The sequence below is a fragment of the Gallus gallus genome, chromosome 12 (genome assembly GCF_016699485.2).
Source record: "Gallus gallus isolate bGalGal1 chromosome 12, bGalGal1.mat.broiler.GRCg7b, whole genome shotgun sequence".
Classification (NCBI taxonomy): domain Eukaryota; kingdom Metazoa; phylum Chordata; class Aves; order Galliformes; family Phasianidae; genus Gallus; species Gallus gallus.
Genome location: NC_052543.1, coordinates 11,715,279 through 11,729,244, shown reverse-complemented (window position 1 = coordinate 11,729,244; position 13,966 = coordinate 11,715,279). Strand labels below are relative to the sequence as shown.

The window sequence follows — 13,966 nt, the reverse complement described above, 5'->3', positions numbered from 1 at the left end:
CCAGCAGAAAGGGATCCCGAGGGAAGAGGGAGGGGGGCAGGCAAGCGGGACCTGGCAGAGCGCCCACAGCGCAGCGCCGACCAGGGAACTAACCTGGAATGCAGATTTGTGCCAGTTTATACCAGCGTGGAACCAGTGCTACTCGTCCGGAGCATCTCCCAACCCGAGCCAGGCATTCCTTCCTTGCAGTTGGGTGACCCCAGAGCTCACTAGGGTGCACGGGTGTGCCTGAGTGGAACAGAGCAGCGGTGGCACGCTGCCAGGCACAGCACAGTCACCCTGCATGGTCACCCTCCCCATGGGCTCGGAGCTGCAGCACAGTCTGGCAGGGACCAAAGAAGAGCCGGACACGCTGAGTGGTTCTGAGCACCATTTACTGAAGGGCTGGACACCTGCTAGGACTTCATAACAAAAGTTCATTTCATTTAAGAAAAAAAGACAGTCTGTTTTTTGTCCTGTTCCCTCCTAAGAGTGGAATAATACTAACGCTGTCTTTTCACTATACAACGCCACTCCAAAATATACAACACTGAGTGTGGAGCGGCCCAGCCTCATATTAAACATTAAATATACCTTCAGAAACATTGTACACAAACAAATGAAACAGTATAAAGTTCACTCGAGAACAAGATGGTCGCTTGTTGTGGATTCACCATACAAAAGTTTGTTGTGTGCCCAGCCGTGGGGATGAGGCAGCGGCACCAGCAGCCTGGGCACGGCACACTGCTGCTCCCAGTGTCACTTGGGGTTCCCAAATGTTGGGGACTGTTGGTGGCAGAGCTGGTGGCACCAGTCCTGGCCAGGGCGGGGTGGTCGTGCTGTGCTGTGGAGGTGGATCTCCCAGAGGTGATGGCTGGAGGAGCTCCTGCGGCCAGGCAGCACTGAGACAGACCCCCGCATCCCTGCCGTGCCCTGCTCCAGGAGTAATGTTTCCCAGCAATGCTGCACTGGGAACCACAAGGAGGGAACACCATTACACACCACATCTACCCCAGCACAGATGCCAGCGTTGGCTTCATCCCGTCCCAGGCCTTGATGGGGGATGGGGACACACTCCCAATGCCCTGCTTTGCAGGCTGTGCCCTGGGGATGACAGGAGGTTTCGGTGGTAGCTCTGCAGCACCCACTCCTTTACAGCAGCACTATGTGCCTCACTGTCTGTGGGAATCACCAGACTCTCACAGGGGCTGCCTGTAGCAACAGGAACCAGAAGGGCTAATTAAGACAAGGAGAGAGTCCCAGAGGATAATAAGGCCTTTAAGGGACTCCCCAGGGGCAAGGCCTAATCATCCCCACGGGGGAAGTCATTTCAGATGCTCACTCTCCCTGCCAGTTCTTCCAGAGGGCAGCAGGCAACAGGAGCCAGGGGAGCTCGGGGAGCAGCTGTGCCTTCCTTGTGGCCCCACAGCTCAGCAGCTCATGGAGGACAAGGAGGAGTGCTGGCTTCACCCCCACAGTGTCCTGCAGAACCACGGCTCCTGTGCCCAGCATCGTGCTGCTGGCTGGGAAGTGGAAGCTCTGCTGTGGGGACACTGCACGCGTGGCTCCCTTGCCCTGAAGATCTCTTCTGGCAGCAGAAGCTGGCTGGCCAGGCACTGCTGGCATCTCTGTTTTCCCCACATCCCAGCTTCTGCTTCTGCCTCAGAGATCCTCTGCCTTCCTAAGCAAGTTGAGGGGTCCAACCTCAGCGCTACTGCTTTTCAGGCAGCACAGTGCAGGAACGTCACATCCACAGATGCTCAGCCATGGCTGACAGCCATCAGCACTGCCTCACACGCAGCCCAGGAGCTCTGTCCTCAGATGGCCCCACCCAGCACAGCTGACAAGGCAAAGGGCCATCCCCAACCAATCTACTGCAGCTCTAAGGACTCCCCAGCACAGCTCTCCATGCTAAACCACCACCGGTGGGCTACAAAACAGGAGTACTGTAATAACAATAATCCCTTATCTCACAGAAAAGTGCTTACAACATTCTGTAGAAGGACACGACTGCAGCTGACACTCGGGGGGAAAGCAAATGGTTTGGAATCAGCAGTGGCACACAACATGGCTTGCAGGGAAGAGGCCAAGGAGAAACTTCTCCAGTTGAAAGCAGCAGCAGCAGAAGGTGAAATCTGATCACAGCGCATATGAGCCTTAAAACATTTCTACCAATTAACACTGTGATTTCAGCCTGGTGTCTGATGTCTGCTCCCCGCTGTACAAGCTGCTCTCCCCAAGGACCTCACTGACAGACATCTGAAGCATGCAGGAAGCTCACAGACCTTGTCTGGTGGAAGCGAAGCATAAACTCTTGTTTCTTGGCAGCTGAATAAAAGAAAAATGATTTCCACAAACTCAGTCTGAAGAACAGCCCTTTGACCGCTGCCTGAATCGTTACCAGAAGTGACAGTAGCAGAAACCCATGAAGCAAAAGCACTCCTTAGAGAGTCTCCACAGCTCTTGGCTGTCACGGGGCCCAGGAACAGCACAGGCCAGGTTAGGCACTTGGATGAATTCAAAGTGACTGATACAGAAGCAGGTCTGAGCAACCCGCACACAGCACGCTCAGGAGAGACCAGGGCACTGCAGGCAGTGTATTTTCCACGTGCTTTGCAGCCAGCATTGCTGCAAGTCCCTGGAAGGCATATGATCCAAGCACTGCCACTGAACAACCAGGGTGGAAGTGACTCCAGGAGAGCTCTGGTAGGGCCAAGGGGTTTGATAGCCCCCCAACCTTCCCAGATCACCATGCAGCTGTGTGTACAGCATGAGACAAAGGAAGGCAGAGCCAAGCACAGACGGGCTGTGGGGAGCCCATGGCCAACACACCGCATCTGCTGGGATGTAACTGCCAGGCCGCACTGGCTGACATTGGCACCAGAGGCCACAAAGCCCCGCCATGAATAATGAGCTGCCATTCTTCCAGCCAAGTTCCAAACTAATCTGCGATGGGGAAGAGGAGACATCAGGATGGCAGAGACCCGGTGTTAAACGATGTGAATTCAGCAAACGCAAAGCAAGCCTGAGAGCTCCAGCACAGCCCTGCAAGCTCAAGGCCTGGTGCTCCGTGCCACAGAAACGCTGACAGAGGCAGGACTGACCACCTGCAGGTCCCTCAGCACAGCGTTACGGGGTGCTCACTTTCCTCACAGGATCCTGTGATGCAGCCCTAGCACAGAGCATTTCTAGCAGAGCAGGGCTCGCACTGGTGGCTGGGGAAGGATGCTGGGCAAGATAATGTCTCTACCCAGCTCAGTGCCTGGAAAGGTGGGGCTGAGGCAGAGTGCTCTGCACGATGTGCAACGCAGCACAAGGCAAGTCCCCAGCTGGCAGGTTCAAAGCATGAAATAAGAGGTGACAGAAGAGTGAGGAAGCAGAGAGCAGTGCAGCAGAGGAAGAAACACAAGGAAGGTGAGGGATGCATCAGACAGCTGGCTTCAGGTGCTCGGCTTCCTGCTCACACTGGAGGAAAAGCAATGTCGCCCTAAATTCAGCCCTGTGGATGAGCATCTGCTTTTCCCACTGGAACCCAGGCGCTCTGCTGGGAGGTCTCGTGCTGCACAAAGAAGCTCCAGGACAGCTCTTGGTGCCCTTATATGGGGCTGGGAACGGAGGAGCCACGAGAGCAGCGATACCACAGAGCCCTCCCTGGGACACCGCCAAGAAGAGAAACTCCAGCACAGGACTTTGAGACCTGGCATTTGAGAGCGTGGGAATGAGAAAGGTCTGAAGGGGTGGGAACAAAAGGGACAAAGTAATTTTTGGCCAGTTAGCAGTGACGGAGGGTTCCTGTTCATCCAGAATCATGTCAGGAAAGGGAATTCTCTGCCAGGGCATTTTAAAACACAGGAGAAGAAAACACTCCTCCTGCTCTGCAGCCAACCAGCGGCATTTACAGGTCAGCCTTGAACACTGCAAGTTATAATCTCTGACAGCAGGTCAGCCGTGCAGTCAAACTGCCCAGAAGCAGAGCGTGTGATGCAGGGCCAGCCATCATCTCCTGAGGGTGAGAGCAGGCTGAGCCCAGCTGTGCCCCAGGACACCAGCTCCTCTGCCCTCTCACTCTCTAGTGAAACATCTTTCTCCTCTCCCCGCCTCAGTTTTGCTCTCTGAGCTGGGGATCAGACACCAACCCCTTTTATTAAGCACTCCAATGCAGACAGGTGCTAGAGAAGAGCTGACACGTAAGAAGCTGTGGCTTCTCTGGGGAGCTGATCCCTTCAACCAACGTCCCCAGAGATAACTAGGTCAGACAATCAGTATTTTGAACTGGTGAGAGAATGAGTGGATTACCAGCCCACTGCTGCAGAGGCCTGAACGGAGCACAGCACACAGCCAGGCTTGCAAAGAGCCAAGCACTACTCCCTTTCCCCAAGCTGCCAGACTGCCATACCCCCACTGAAATCCCATCACCGGCCCCATGTGCCATCCCTATAAGTGCTGTGTGCTGCTCACTGAGCTTCGACCCGAGCTTGCCCCAGCACAGGCAGCAGCACAGCCCACTGGCAGTGGCATGTGGTGCTCCTGGGGACCAGCAGAGCCTTTGCTGAGCTGTCACACTTGCCACACACCTTCTCCCAACATCCCAGAGGTCGGCAAAGCTGCTATCCATCATTATGCAGTGACTCTCCCCTCCTACTGCTTCATCCCCACAAACTGACAGACATCCCCACAAACTTTCCACACTTAAGTGCTGGTATATACCTTTCAGTAATTCATCTCTTCTGCCGTGATTAAGGCTCACAGATGCCACTGAACTCCGGGACAGGTGGCTTTATCTAATACATTCAGACACAGCGGGCATCTTCTCTACCAACACCTAGAACCTGCTCCTGACGTGTTCAGCAACAGCAGCTACATCATGGGCAGGGCACTTTAAGCAACTCTGATGAGCAACTCCAGCCTTAAGGCTGTAACAGTCATAGCTCATTTTCTACCTTTGCAACAGAGGTACGAGAGGGCGGAACAACACTGGGCTCCAGTAGAATTGCTCTTTGGAGGCAAACCCCCTAGATGAGCTCACAGCTTCTGCTACAACGAATAGAGGAAGCACCCGGAAACATCCATCAAAATTGCAAGCAACAGCCCAGCAGCACTCCCCCACTTTCAGGCAGAGGTAATACCAAAAGTATGATCTCGATGATAAAGAAGTATGATAGTACCAACTATCAGCCGGTAATTCTCCAGATTGCTTGGCATTTTCAAGTGGTTATAACTCTGCCTGCTTCTGAGCTGTTCCAAGAGCACCCAGAACAGACTGTCACAACACTGAAACACAACGAAATCCTAGCACCTCCAACAAAAGACTGGCTGATGGGAAGGGGGAACAAAAGCTATCGAACCCAATCCCAGAGGGATGGAGGAAGTGCATCTCCCCACAGTTCCTGGGCTATATGCACATATATGGATATATAGATAATAAAGTTATAAAATTTGATCAAAATAAAACCAGTAAATGTACAGCTTGAAAAAAGAGCAATATCACAGTGCATCATGTCATGAGAAAGTCATGTGTTCTGACCCTGCAGTGAGAGCACAGCCTGCCACATTTAGAAGAGAGACCGGAGAAAGCGGGCGCTCCGACCTGCTCGGCTCACGGTGGGCCAAAGGCACCATCCCATATTCCTAAACACGGTTTTGTACTTGTGCAGCCAGTTCTGCATAGTGGTGGTGGTGGTGGACAGCCAGAAGCAGCACAAGAGCAAGCTGCTCCGTCTGCAGGTTAGTCCATGTATAGTCACCAGACACCAGAAATCCAAAGTTGCTCTTAAACTTCACCACGCTCCGGTGCCGGGATCATATTTACTTACAAAAAAGTGACCAAGTGAAGAAACTCAGGGGACGCTGTGAGAGTGAGACAAGGGCTGAATTCGGATCACAGGGGACAGATTGACTCTAAGAATCTTCTGTGCTCTTCTTCTCACTTCATCATCGGAAGAAGAGTTGCCCACCTTGATGGCCCAAAATTTCAGCAGGTTCAAAGTGCTCCGAGCTCGTCGAGACTTATTTTGGACCGGAATGGATTTTGATTTTTTTCTCTGTGGTGCATCTCTCACCTCTGCAACTCTTTTCCTCTTCTTCCCAACAGTCTCCTGGTAAGTGCTGCTATCCTTCCACTCCATTTTCCCCACCGGAGCTTCCTTAGCTTTGATTTTCAAGGCCTTGGACTGTGCTGCTGTGGTGCAGCCTTGGGAGGAGCTGCCTGCGATTCTTCCGTTCAGGACTCCTGAGGCTTTGCAAGCATTGCTCTCCTGCAGCACTCCAGCCTTTAGTCCCTTCAGAAGATTTAAAGCGAGGGTGGCAGAATGCGGTGCTTTCTTTCCCACACGCTTACATCGCTTGCCTTCTCTTATTTTAGTGGTCTTGCCTGAAGAAAACTGCCTTGTCTGGCTTGAAACCTTAAGCAGTTTAAGGTCCGAGGATGAGACCCCAAGAGGCCCACGTCTGTACTTGGAATCCAAACAGGATGTGGGCGTTTTCAGTGGCACCAGAGCTTCCAGAACCACAGACAGCCTCACTGCCGGATACACATCAGGATACATGCTTGCAGGAAAGCCCACAACTGAGGCCTTGGACTTGCCTGACCTGGTCTGCTTAAAGGAGTTCAGCAGCAAATTTGTGGAATCACCTTTAGAGACTGGTGGAGAGGAAACTTTAGAAGAGTTCACAGAAATGCTGGTGGGGGAAGCAGACGCTCTTGCCATGGCTACAGTGCTTCTAGCTGGAGTCTTAGGGGGGGTGGAGGTGGTGGCAGCAGCGCAGCTGTGCGGTGTGCTCCCTTTTGCTTGGCTAGGTGTGTCTGCTGTGCACGAGCTGTACCCATACACATCCTTGCTCCTCAGAATTGTGGGCTGGAAGCCCTCTTCCTTGAGGCCCTGAATGAAGGCCACCAGCTGGGTTTCTGTGTCTGAAAGGTCCTTGGACATGGGGTTGAAGACTCGGAGGGCTTCCTCCAGCACTTTCTGTCCTGCAGAGTAAATTCTCGACCAGGAATGGACAGCTTTTTCTTCCACATTATTCACTGCAATATTCATGGCATTAGGCAATTGGGTGCTTCAAAATTACTGGAATAACAACCTTAGGCACCTCAAAGGGAGAGAGAAGATAGTTAGCTTACAGCAACTGAAATCATCTCACATTTTTAAGCGGGGACCTGAAACCATTAAGCCTAGACTTTTGCTACTCACAGGCATCAGGTTGGAATCTGTGCACAACTCCAGCTAGCAGCAAAAAACACACCATCACTGATTTATCTCTGCAGCAAAACTAACACACATCTCACAGAAATAGACTCAATCCTAAACAAAGATTTCAGACAATCCCATCCAACCCAGCCCAAGATGAACAGTTCCAGTGGTTAGCTTAGTGACATCCACAGCTTTTCTCCAGTTTGAGTTTGATATGCCCCAGCATGTGGAACCCAGATCTTGTTTTGCCTTTGCAAAGCAACCTTTCATTTAAGCTTTTCCCTGTGCACATACTGAGAACAACACGATGGCACCATGTCAGTACTCTCACTGGTGAACTAAGCAGCTCAAGCATCTCAACTCTAACCCTGTGTCACATTCAATTTTTTCAGCTTTTGAATTGATTCTGCTCAAAAAAGGATTCCAAGTCCTTTCCAAATCTGTAGCATCCTTCTGAAACACTGACAGCAGAGCTGGAGGCTATTTCAGCCATGCTTCAGTGATGCTGAACATCAGGGCAACAGAACGCCACTCCTTGCTGTCCCTGTGTTTCAGCCACAGTCTACAACTTGCTGTCCCAGCAAACTGCTGTCGATCCAAGGATGTTCGCTGCCAAGTGAGGAAGTGAGAAGTTCAAGTAGAGTGGCAGCAGGAAACGGGTATCAGCAGGCCATGTGCACAATGGTTAGAAGTACAACACTCAGATCTCACTTAGTGGCACAAAGCAGCTGCAAGAAGAGTACCAATTTTGGCTCACAAAACAAAAAGATACCAAAGAGCAGGGTGGAATTTTGTAGCGTGACTGGGAGAACTCAAGCACTCACGCTGAGCTGGCTGCCCAGCCAACACCTCAGCTGGAAGCAAAAATCTGTAGCACTGCTCTCAAAATAGTGAGGAGGAAATCAAGAGAACAATCTTTTCAGGGACATGCTGAAGGTGTGGGAGGCGCCAGAGCAGAGGGCAGTATGCAGATAAGAGAGCTGGAAAAATGAGCACTTGAGGCAGCAGAGCGAGGAACTGCTCATAGCCTGGACTCCTCCCAAAGTGCAGCTGCACCGCAGGGCTGGGCAGCTCCTGCAGATAGGGAAAATACACAAGCCCACAGTTTAATATCAGCCAAAAGTAGTCAGAGAAGGGGAAGCACAGGTCAGCGAGGGGCTAAGAGCCGCCACATGACAGACTAATCCATGTCAAGTGTTCTGCAGACGTCACAGCAGAAGAGGGATTTGAAGGAGGATCATGCAGTCGCTTTGCAACACCCAGAGTACCTCCCATGGGCGAGGAGGGAAGCGCTCGGAGAGGACTGAGGCTGGCACCCGTGCCCAGCAGCAACGTTTGCCATCTCCGTAACGACCAAGCAGCAGCGGGCACTGTGAAGCCATCAAGGACAGAGAGCTTAATCCTGACGTGGTAGAGAGGGAGAAGCCAGCAGAGAAGCACAACTAACAACACGCTCTTAACAGGCTGCAAAATCCATAATCTTCCACTGAGAATTTCAGGCTGCACTGAGCCCAGGGGCAGCCAGGACACCTGGGCAGGTATTTTGGTGTCCAACAGCAATGTGCGGTCCAGTGCTCATTGCCACGTGGACACAGCATCCCAACATTCAGACACACGGCCTTGCTTCGTGTAGCGCAAGTTGCAGTGTGCACAAAGGCCCACCCAAAAGCAAGGCTGTTCAATCGGTGCCCTACCCAGGGACACGTCCTAGCAAAAGTGCCCGATGGCCACAGCTGCTGGTGTGGCCGCCCTGCAAGCAAGGCGCTCTGCCATCCCAGGAGCAGACCGGTAGCAAAGCCTAGAGGCCTCGAGGGGCCCGGGGGCGGCTGTCAGTAGGACACGGCCAGGCCAGGCCGCGCCCCAGGAGCTCTGCAGGGCCGACCAGGGAACGTCCACAGGGCGGGCAGGCTCTCGGCGCTGCCTCCCTTCGGTAGCGAGATGCTGCCCCTTCCCCGGGCCCGTCCCTCGCTTCCTCACATCCTCCCTCGGCCTGGTGGGACCCGGGACCGTGCGCCTTCGGCCCCACCGGCCGGAGGAGCCCGGTGCGGACAGCCCCGCCGGCTCTCGGTGCTCTCCCCGGGGGGGCTGCGGGGAGGTGATTGGTGCAGACAGCGGGTGCGGCCCCGCGCCGGCTCCCGGCACCCGGAGGGGGGCGGAGACCGGGGCGGGGCCCGCAGAGCTGCGGCTCCGCCTCCAGCACACCCGGAAGGCGCTCCCCGCCGGGGCGGCTCGGCAGTGCCCCCGCCCGGGAGCGCGGGACTCGGGCACCGCCGGCCCCAACCTACCGGCCGCCGCCAGACCCGCACCCGCCGCTGCGCCGCGCTCTCCGCTCCAACATGGCCGCCCGCGGAGCGCCGGAAATACCGCCCAGTTCCGCTTCCGGTTTCTCGGCAACGCCCACCGCAGCGACAGCGGGGGGTCGGCCACGCCCACCGCGCCGGGCCCCTCCGCCGCTCTCCGCCCCTTCGGCCGCGCCCCCGTAGACCCCTGAGCGCCGCGCTCGAGGCAACCGCGGCCCCGGGAGGGCTCGGCAGGGGGCGCCGCTGGGGCGGCCGCGGAGGGCGGAAGCGGCGCCGTTTCCAGGCAACGGGCTCCGTGTCGCCGGTTCCGGTGCCGACGGCGGGGCCATGAGCGGGCGGGCGGGGCGGCGGCGGTTGGTGCTGCACGTGGACCTGAACAACACGGTGGTGGCGGCGGACGCGGTGTCGGGGCTGGGCCCGCGGGAGGCGCTGAACGTCTTCCTCAGCACCGCCACCTGGGGCCGGGAGGGGGCCGACGGTGAGCGCCGGGATCGAGGGCTGGGGGCAGCGCCCGGGGTCCGGGATGGGGCTGAGGGGTCGGGGCTGGAGCCGGGGCCGGGATCGGGGAGCCGGGGCCGGACGGGGGCTGGGGAACCGGGGCCGTGCCCGCGGGGGGCCGGCGGGCAGGCGGCGAGCAGCTTTCTCTCTTGCAGGTAAATGGCAGTGGATGAGCGACCGCCCCTCGCTGCGACCCCCCTGCCCCGGAGCCGTCAGCTACTACTGTCGCTATGGCCGTGCGCAGGGCTTCACCGAATCCGGCCCCGGCCAGTGCTTCAGCAGCCTCCACGCGCAGCACCTGCGGCTGCTGGAGTGGCCGGGTGAGCCCCACCAGGAGCTCTCCGTGCAGGATGGGCACGGCAAGCACTACCACTTCATCCTGCCCTCCTTCTTCCGCCTGCTGGATGCCCTGCATCGGAACGGCAGGGACTTCACTGTTATCTTTAGGACCTTCGGCACCGACTTGCCCCGCGCGCTGTTGGCCCTGCGCTCGGCCCTGGCTGGGCAGCACCCCCAGTTCCCTGCCCTGCGGGACCTGGCGGTGAGTGCGTCCCCACGTGCCGGTGGGGAGGTCTGCTGGCAGGGTGGCTGAGCTGGGCACGGCGCGGCCTCTACAGCACAACAGGAGCTGTGCCCGCAGCCGGTCACAGCAGGAGGCAGGGCAGGAGCGCTGGTAGCGAGCGTCGTAGAATCAGAGAGTCAATGAGATTGGAAAAGACTGTTAAGATTATCTAGTCCAACCACCAGAAGTCACTCCAGTTGTTTCTCAGAGAGCTGGCAACAACCGGGCACTGAGAGGATGGAAGGTTTAGCTAGATGGTCTCTATTTCTATTCCCCAGGACACGGAAAGCTTTTTGGGTTGTGTGGGTTCCACATCTCATATTTTCCCTAGCGCTGTCCTCCCACGCTGTCATGGGAAGTTACCACCCTGCTGTTTGTTGTCTGTTACCATGCAGTAAACAATCTGCTTGCTTTGGAAATCTCTCATCTCCTGCTTTCAATAATACTGCAGCTCCCTGTGGTCCTCACTCCTGGCCAAATACGCTGCAGTAAGCGAGAGGTTGTGCTGAAACGGGGAGCAGAACGACTCACCACCAGGGAGGACGGAAGAAAGCTGTACGATTACTTCAGCTCTTTGGAGGGAATTGGAGGCTTCCAAGACCACTTTGACTGGTGAGAAGTAGGGCGCTGAGAAAGCGGATTGGGCATTTTATCCTCCTCTGTGATTCTCCTGGTTTGAGATAGCTCCTAGTTTTGAGGCCTGTACATTGTTGTGGCTCCAGTAACTTCTGTGCTCACCGTTTTGCTTGTAGGCAGGCTGATGGTACTCTCGCATTTTTTGTCGGGTCTCCATCCCCGGGTGTATTTCTTGCTTTTCTCTAAACACCCTCTAATTTGTCTTCTAGCTGCAAAGTGTTTCTCTTTCATAGGAGGCAACATTAAGCGGAGAGGCAGGACTCTCTCTGCCTATTATCCCATTTCCCCAGCTCTTAGGAGTAAATTGGTGCCGACCCGACTGCCCTTACATGCAAGCTGTCACCCTGCCCCTTCCCTGACAATGCGTTGCACCACCTTTTGTTTCAGGTGGGCCAGAAATCAGTTCTCTTCCCGGGGTGGGAAGCCCCTGTGGATAGACCCCCACGATCCCAGCATTCACCACATCTTCATTGATGACAACATCCGGCTGGATGATGCAGACACCATTGTCCACCCTCAGGTAGGTGGCTGAACACCCGCTGGTGCTAGCTGGGGTGTCCCTGCTTAGGCAGACGTGTTTTGTTCCCTTTGTGTTAGCATGAATGTGCAGAGAGGGACCAAGGCTTTGTCCTGGTGTCGCTGCTCCCCAGGTGACTGGGGCTGCCGGTGGGGAGGCTGGAATTGGCTGTCAGCACAGAACAGCAGGCGTTCAATGCCTGTGCATGCTGCCAAGCTCCTGTGCTCCGCTGGGGTGAGTCATCCCTGCTCCCTGCCAGCACGGCAGCCAGCCAGCCTCACTGTGCAACTGCAGTGTCTTGTGGCACTGTATTTAAAGGGCAGCGTTTGTGGTGGAGCCTGGGAACACTGATGCAGACCAAAATGCACTCGGCAACCGGACAAACTATCGATGGTCAAACAAGAGCTGCAGCTCCACAGATGAGTCTTAACCCTGGCTGAGTTCCATCCAGGAGGAGGCAGCACACGAAGAAGCCTGCAGTGGTCTGCAGGGCACCTGGAGCATGGCGAAGGATGGGATGTTTGCAGATATTCACTTCTACACAAGCACTCTCAGATCTGTAGCTGGTGGCAGGAGTTGTCGCTGCACAGAGCAGACCTGTTAGAGGAAAGGCTTGCTCTGTGCCTGGGCTGACTGAGGTGAATGAATGCAGAAGGCTCTGCTGAGAGCCCGAGGTTTCTCTGCAGCAGCTGCTCCCTGCATGTCTAGAGCAGCCAGAGCATGGCTCATGCAGCTCCACTTGCTGCATTTCAGCCTCGGGCTGTTTCCCTGATCAAGGAGCTCTGCCTGTCACCATCTGTAGCCAGCACGGCTGGGTCAGTTGGGCTGCTCTGCTTGTCTTTGGGCAGCTGTGAATATAACCTCAGGGCTCCCCTGGCACCAGATCAGACAGGTGGGATTGAGTTATCTTGGCAGCAGACCCAGCAGGGCTTTGGATAGCAGCTGAGCAGTTTTCCAGCAGGGCTCAGTGCTGCTGTCAGGCCTCACTCTGTAGCCCGGATGGGTCGGTTAGACACCATCTTCCTCTTTTGTGTCACTCTGCAGGGCCATCCCCTGTGTCAGTGACAGTGACAAAGTGCTGCACAGCTGTGCTGGGAAGGAAGCAGGTCATCAGGCGGCCTTAGGCAGAAGCATGGTGAAGCTGTTGACCCCTCCTGTGCCATGTGGCTGTACCAGTTCTGGCAACAGGCTGGGGCAGCAATGGCAGAGCTGGTGGCAGAGGTTTTCCTGGGGTTGGCTGATCACAGCACAGTTTTTCTTCCAACAGCCCGGTGCAACCCTTTCCTTAGGGGAGTCCCAGCCACACGTTGTGACAAACTGGTTCTGATCCAAAGGGGCTGTATGGGAGGGGAGGGAAATCTGGAGAAACTTAATCTTCTACCGCTAGAGTGAAAATGGGAGCCCTTTCCTGCTGCCACCAGCTCGCTTGGCAGGAGATGCTCAGTTAGCTGACAGCACCTGGCTGAGGGAGGCAAGATTGTGATGCACAGCAGGATGCATGCAATGCTGCCAGGCTCTGCACTTGGGCCGGGCACAGCCCTGGCACTGTTGTCCACAGAGGATGAGTGCTTCCATACTCTGCTCTCTCCTGCAGGTGTTTTCGGAGCGAGGCAGCAGCAGCCCCAGGTGCGCTCCTACCTCAGAGCTGTATGACATTTGCCTGGTGCAGACCGACCTCCTGGAGGCCATCTCTGATGAGGACTATTTCCTCCGCTGCGTGAGGAGGTGTGAGGAGAACTATGATAGTTACCTGGCCCGCATGGAGAGCGGATCCCTGAGCCAGCAGGGTGACGGACAGTGATACCACCATGCGGGCTGGGCTGGGGCCAAGGCACTCAGAACGAGGATATCCCCCTGCTTCCTTCCTGCTGCACGTCAAGTCCTGGGTGGGTTTTGCTCTGAGCTATCCCCTCTCCAGCATGCACTGTGCCCACCCCGTCCCACCAAGAACCTCCAGGCCCAAACACAACTGTCCTGGGAGCTTGTGTGATGGCATCCCTTAAGGAAACTGCTTTCCCTTCCTCAGCAGCAGTGTAGGGAGCTGGAGCCCCTCAGCAGGCAGAGCTGTGCCTCGTGCCTGCTCCTGTCCCGGGGCTGGGGCTCTCTGTGCCCTCTGCTCCTGCAGCCATGCACAGCCATGCCAGTGTTTGTCTCCATCCCCACTCCCACATCCCACAGAGGCGGCTGGCCCAGAGCCGGCACCATGGGTACGGCGTGCTCCCTAGCAGAGCTGGTTCCGTGCCACTTCTGCCTGGTTTTAAAGTGAATCTTTCTACCTTATCTC

General features: G+C 55.8%; 3 protein-coding genes across 9 annotated transcripts in view; 1 reads left to right on the top strand and 2 right to left on the bottom strand.

Moving 5' to 3' along the window:
• LOC101748153 (laminin subunit beta-2-like) overlaps positions 1-9,544 on the bottom strand; it is a 23,899-nt gene extending 14,355 nt beyond the window's left edge. For 4 of the 5 annotated variants that reach the window (XM_046900062.1, XM_040646729.2, XM_015293323.4 and 1 more), the window contains exons 1-2: positions 9,455-9,544; positions 94-7,068 (exon numbers count right to left, since the gene is read on the bottom strand). The gene's annotated coding sequence lies outside the window, so the exon portion shown is untranslated. The remainder of the gene's footprint in view (positions 1-93; positions 7,069-9,454) is intronic. The other variant, XM_046900063.1, reaches the window with a different exon arrangement.
• Positions 358-9,544, bottom strand: CCDC71 (coiled-coil domain containing 71). Its single transcript, XM_046900067.1, has one exon. It carries the CDS (start codon positions 7,014-7,016, stop codon positions 5,817-5,819), a length of 1,200 nt encoding a protein of 399 aa, XP_046756023.1. The 5' UTR covers positions 7,017-9,544; the 3' UTR covers positions 358-5,816.
• On the top strand, positions 9,479-13,962 carry LOC416055. Of its 3 annotated transcripts, XR_005839428.2 has the most exons (6): positions 9,479-9,947; positions 10,123-10,508; positions 10,981-11,141; positions 11,553-11,685; positions 11,763-11,916; positions 12,001-13,261. XR_005839428.2 is itself a non-coding variant. In XM_414394.8 (5 exons), the coding sequence occupies exons 1-5, from the start codon at positions 9,797-9,799 to the stop codon at positions 13,481-13,483; spliced, it is 1,038 nt and encodes a 345-aa protein (XP_414394.4). In that variant the 5' UTR covers positions 9,479-9,796; the 3' UTR covers positions 13,484-13,962. The 3 variants fall into 3 exon arrangements, 2 of the variants coding, with proteins under 2 accessions (XP_414394.4, XP_040502672.1); XM_414394.8 differs by lacking the exons at positions 11,763-11,916; positions 12,001-13,261 and adding an exon at positions 13,277-13,962; XM_040646738.2 differs by having other exon boundaries at positions 11,763-13,262.
• Positions 13,963-13,966: the final 4 nt, after the last annotated feature.

Coding starts and splice junctions, on each gene's coding strand:
- CCDC71 (XM_046900067.1), bottom strand. CDS start 7,016: ATGAATATTGCAGTGAATAATGTGGAAGAAAAAGCTGTCCATTCCTGG.
- LOC416055 (XM_414394.8), top strand. CDS start 9,797: ATGAGCGGGCGGGCGGGGCGGCGGCGGTTGGTGCTGCACGTGGACCTG. Junction 11,142..11,552: donor TTCCAAGACCACTTTGACTG/GTGAGAAGTAGG, acceptor CTTTTGTTTCAG/GTGGGCCAGAAATCAGTTCT. Junction 11,686..13,276: donor ACACCATTGTCCACCCTCAG/GTAGGTGGCTGA, acceptor TCTCTCCTGCAG/GTGTTTTCGGAGCGAGGCAG.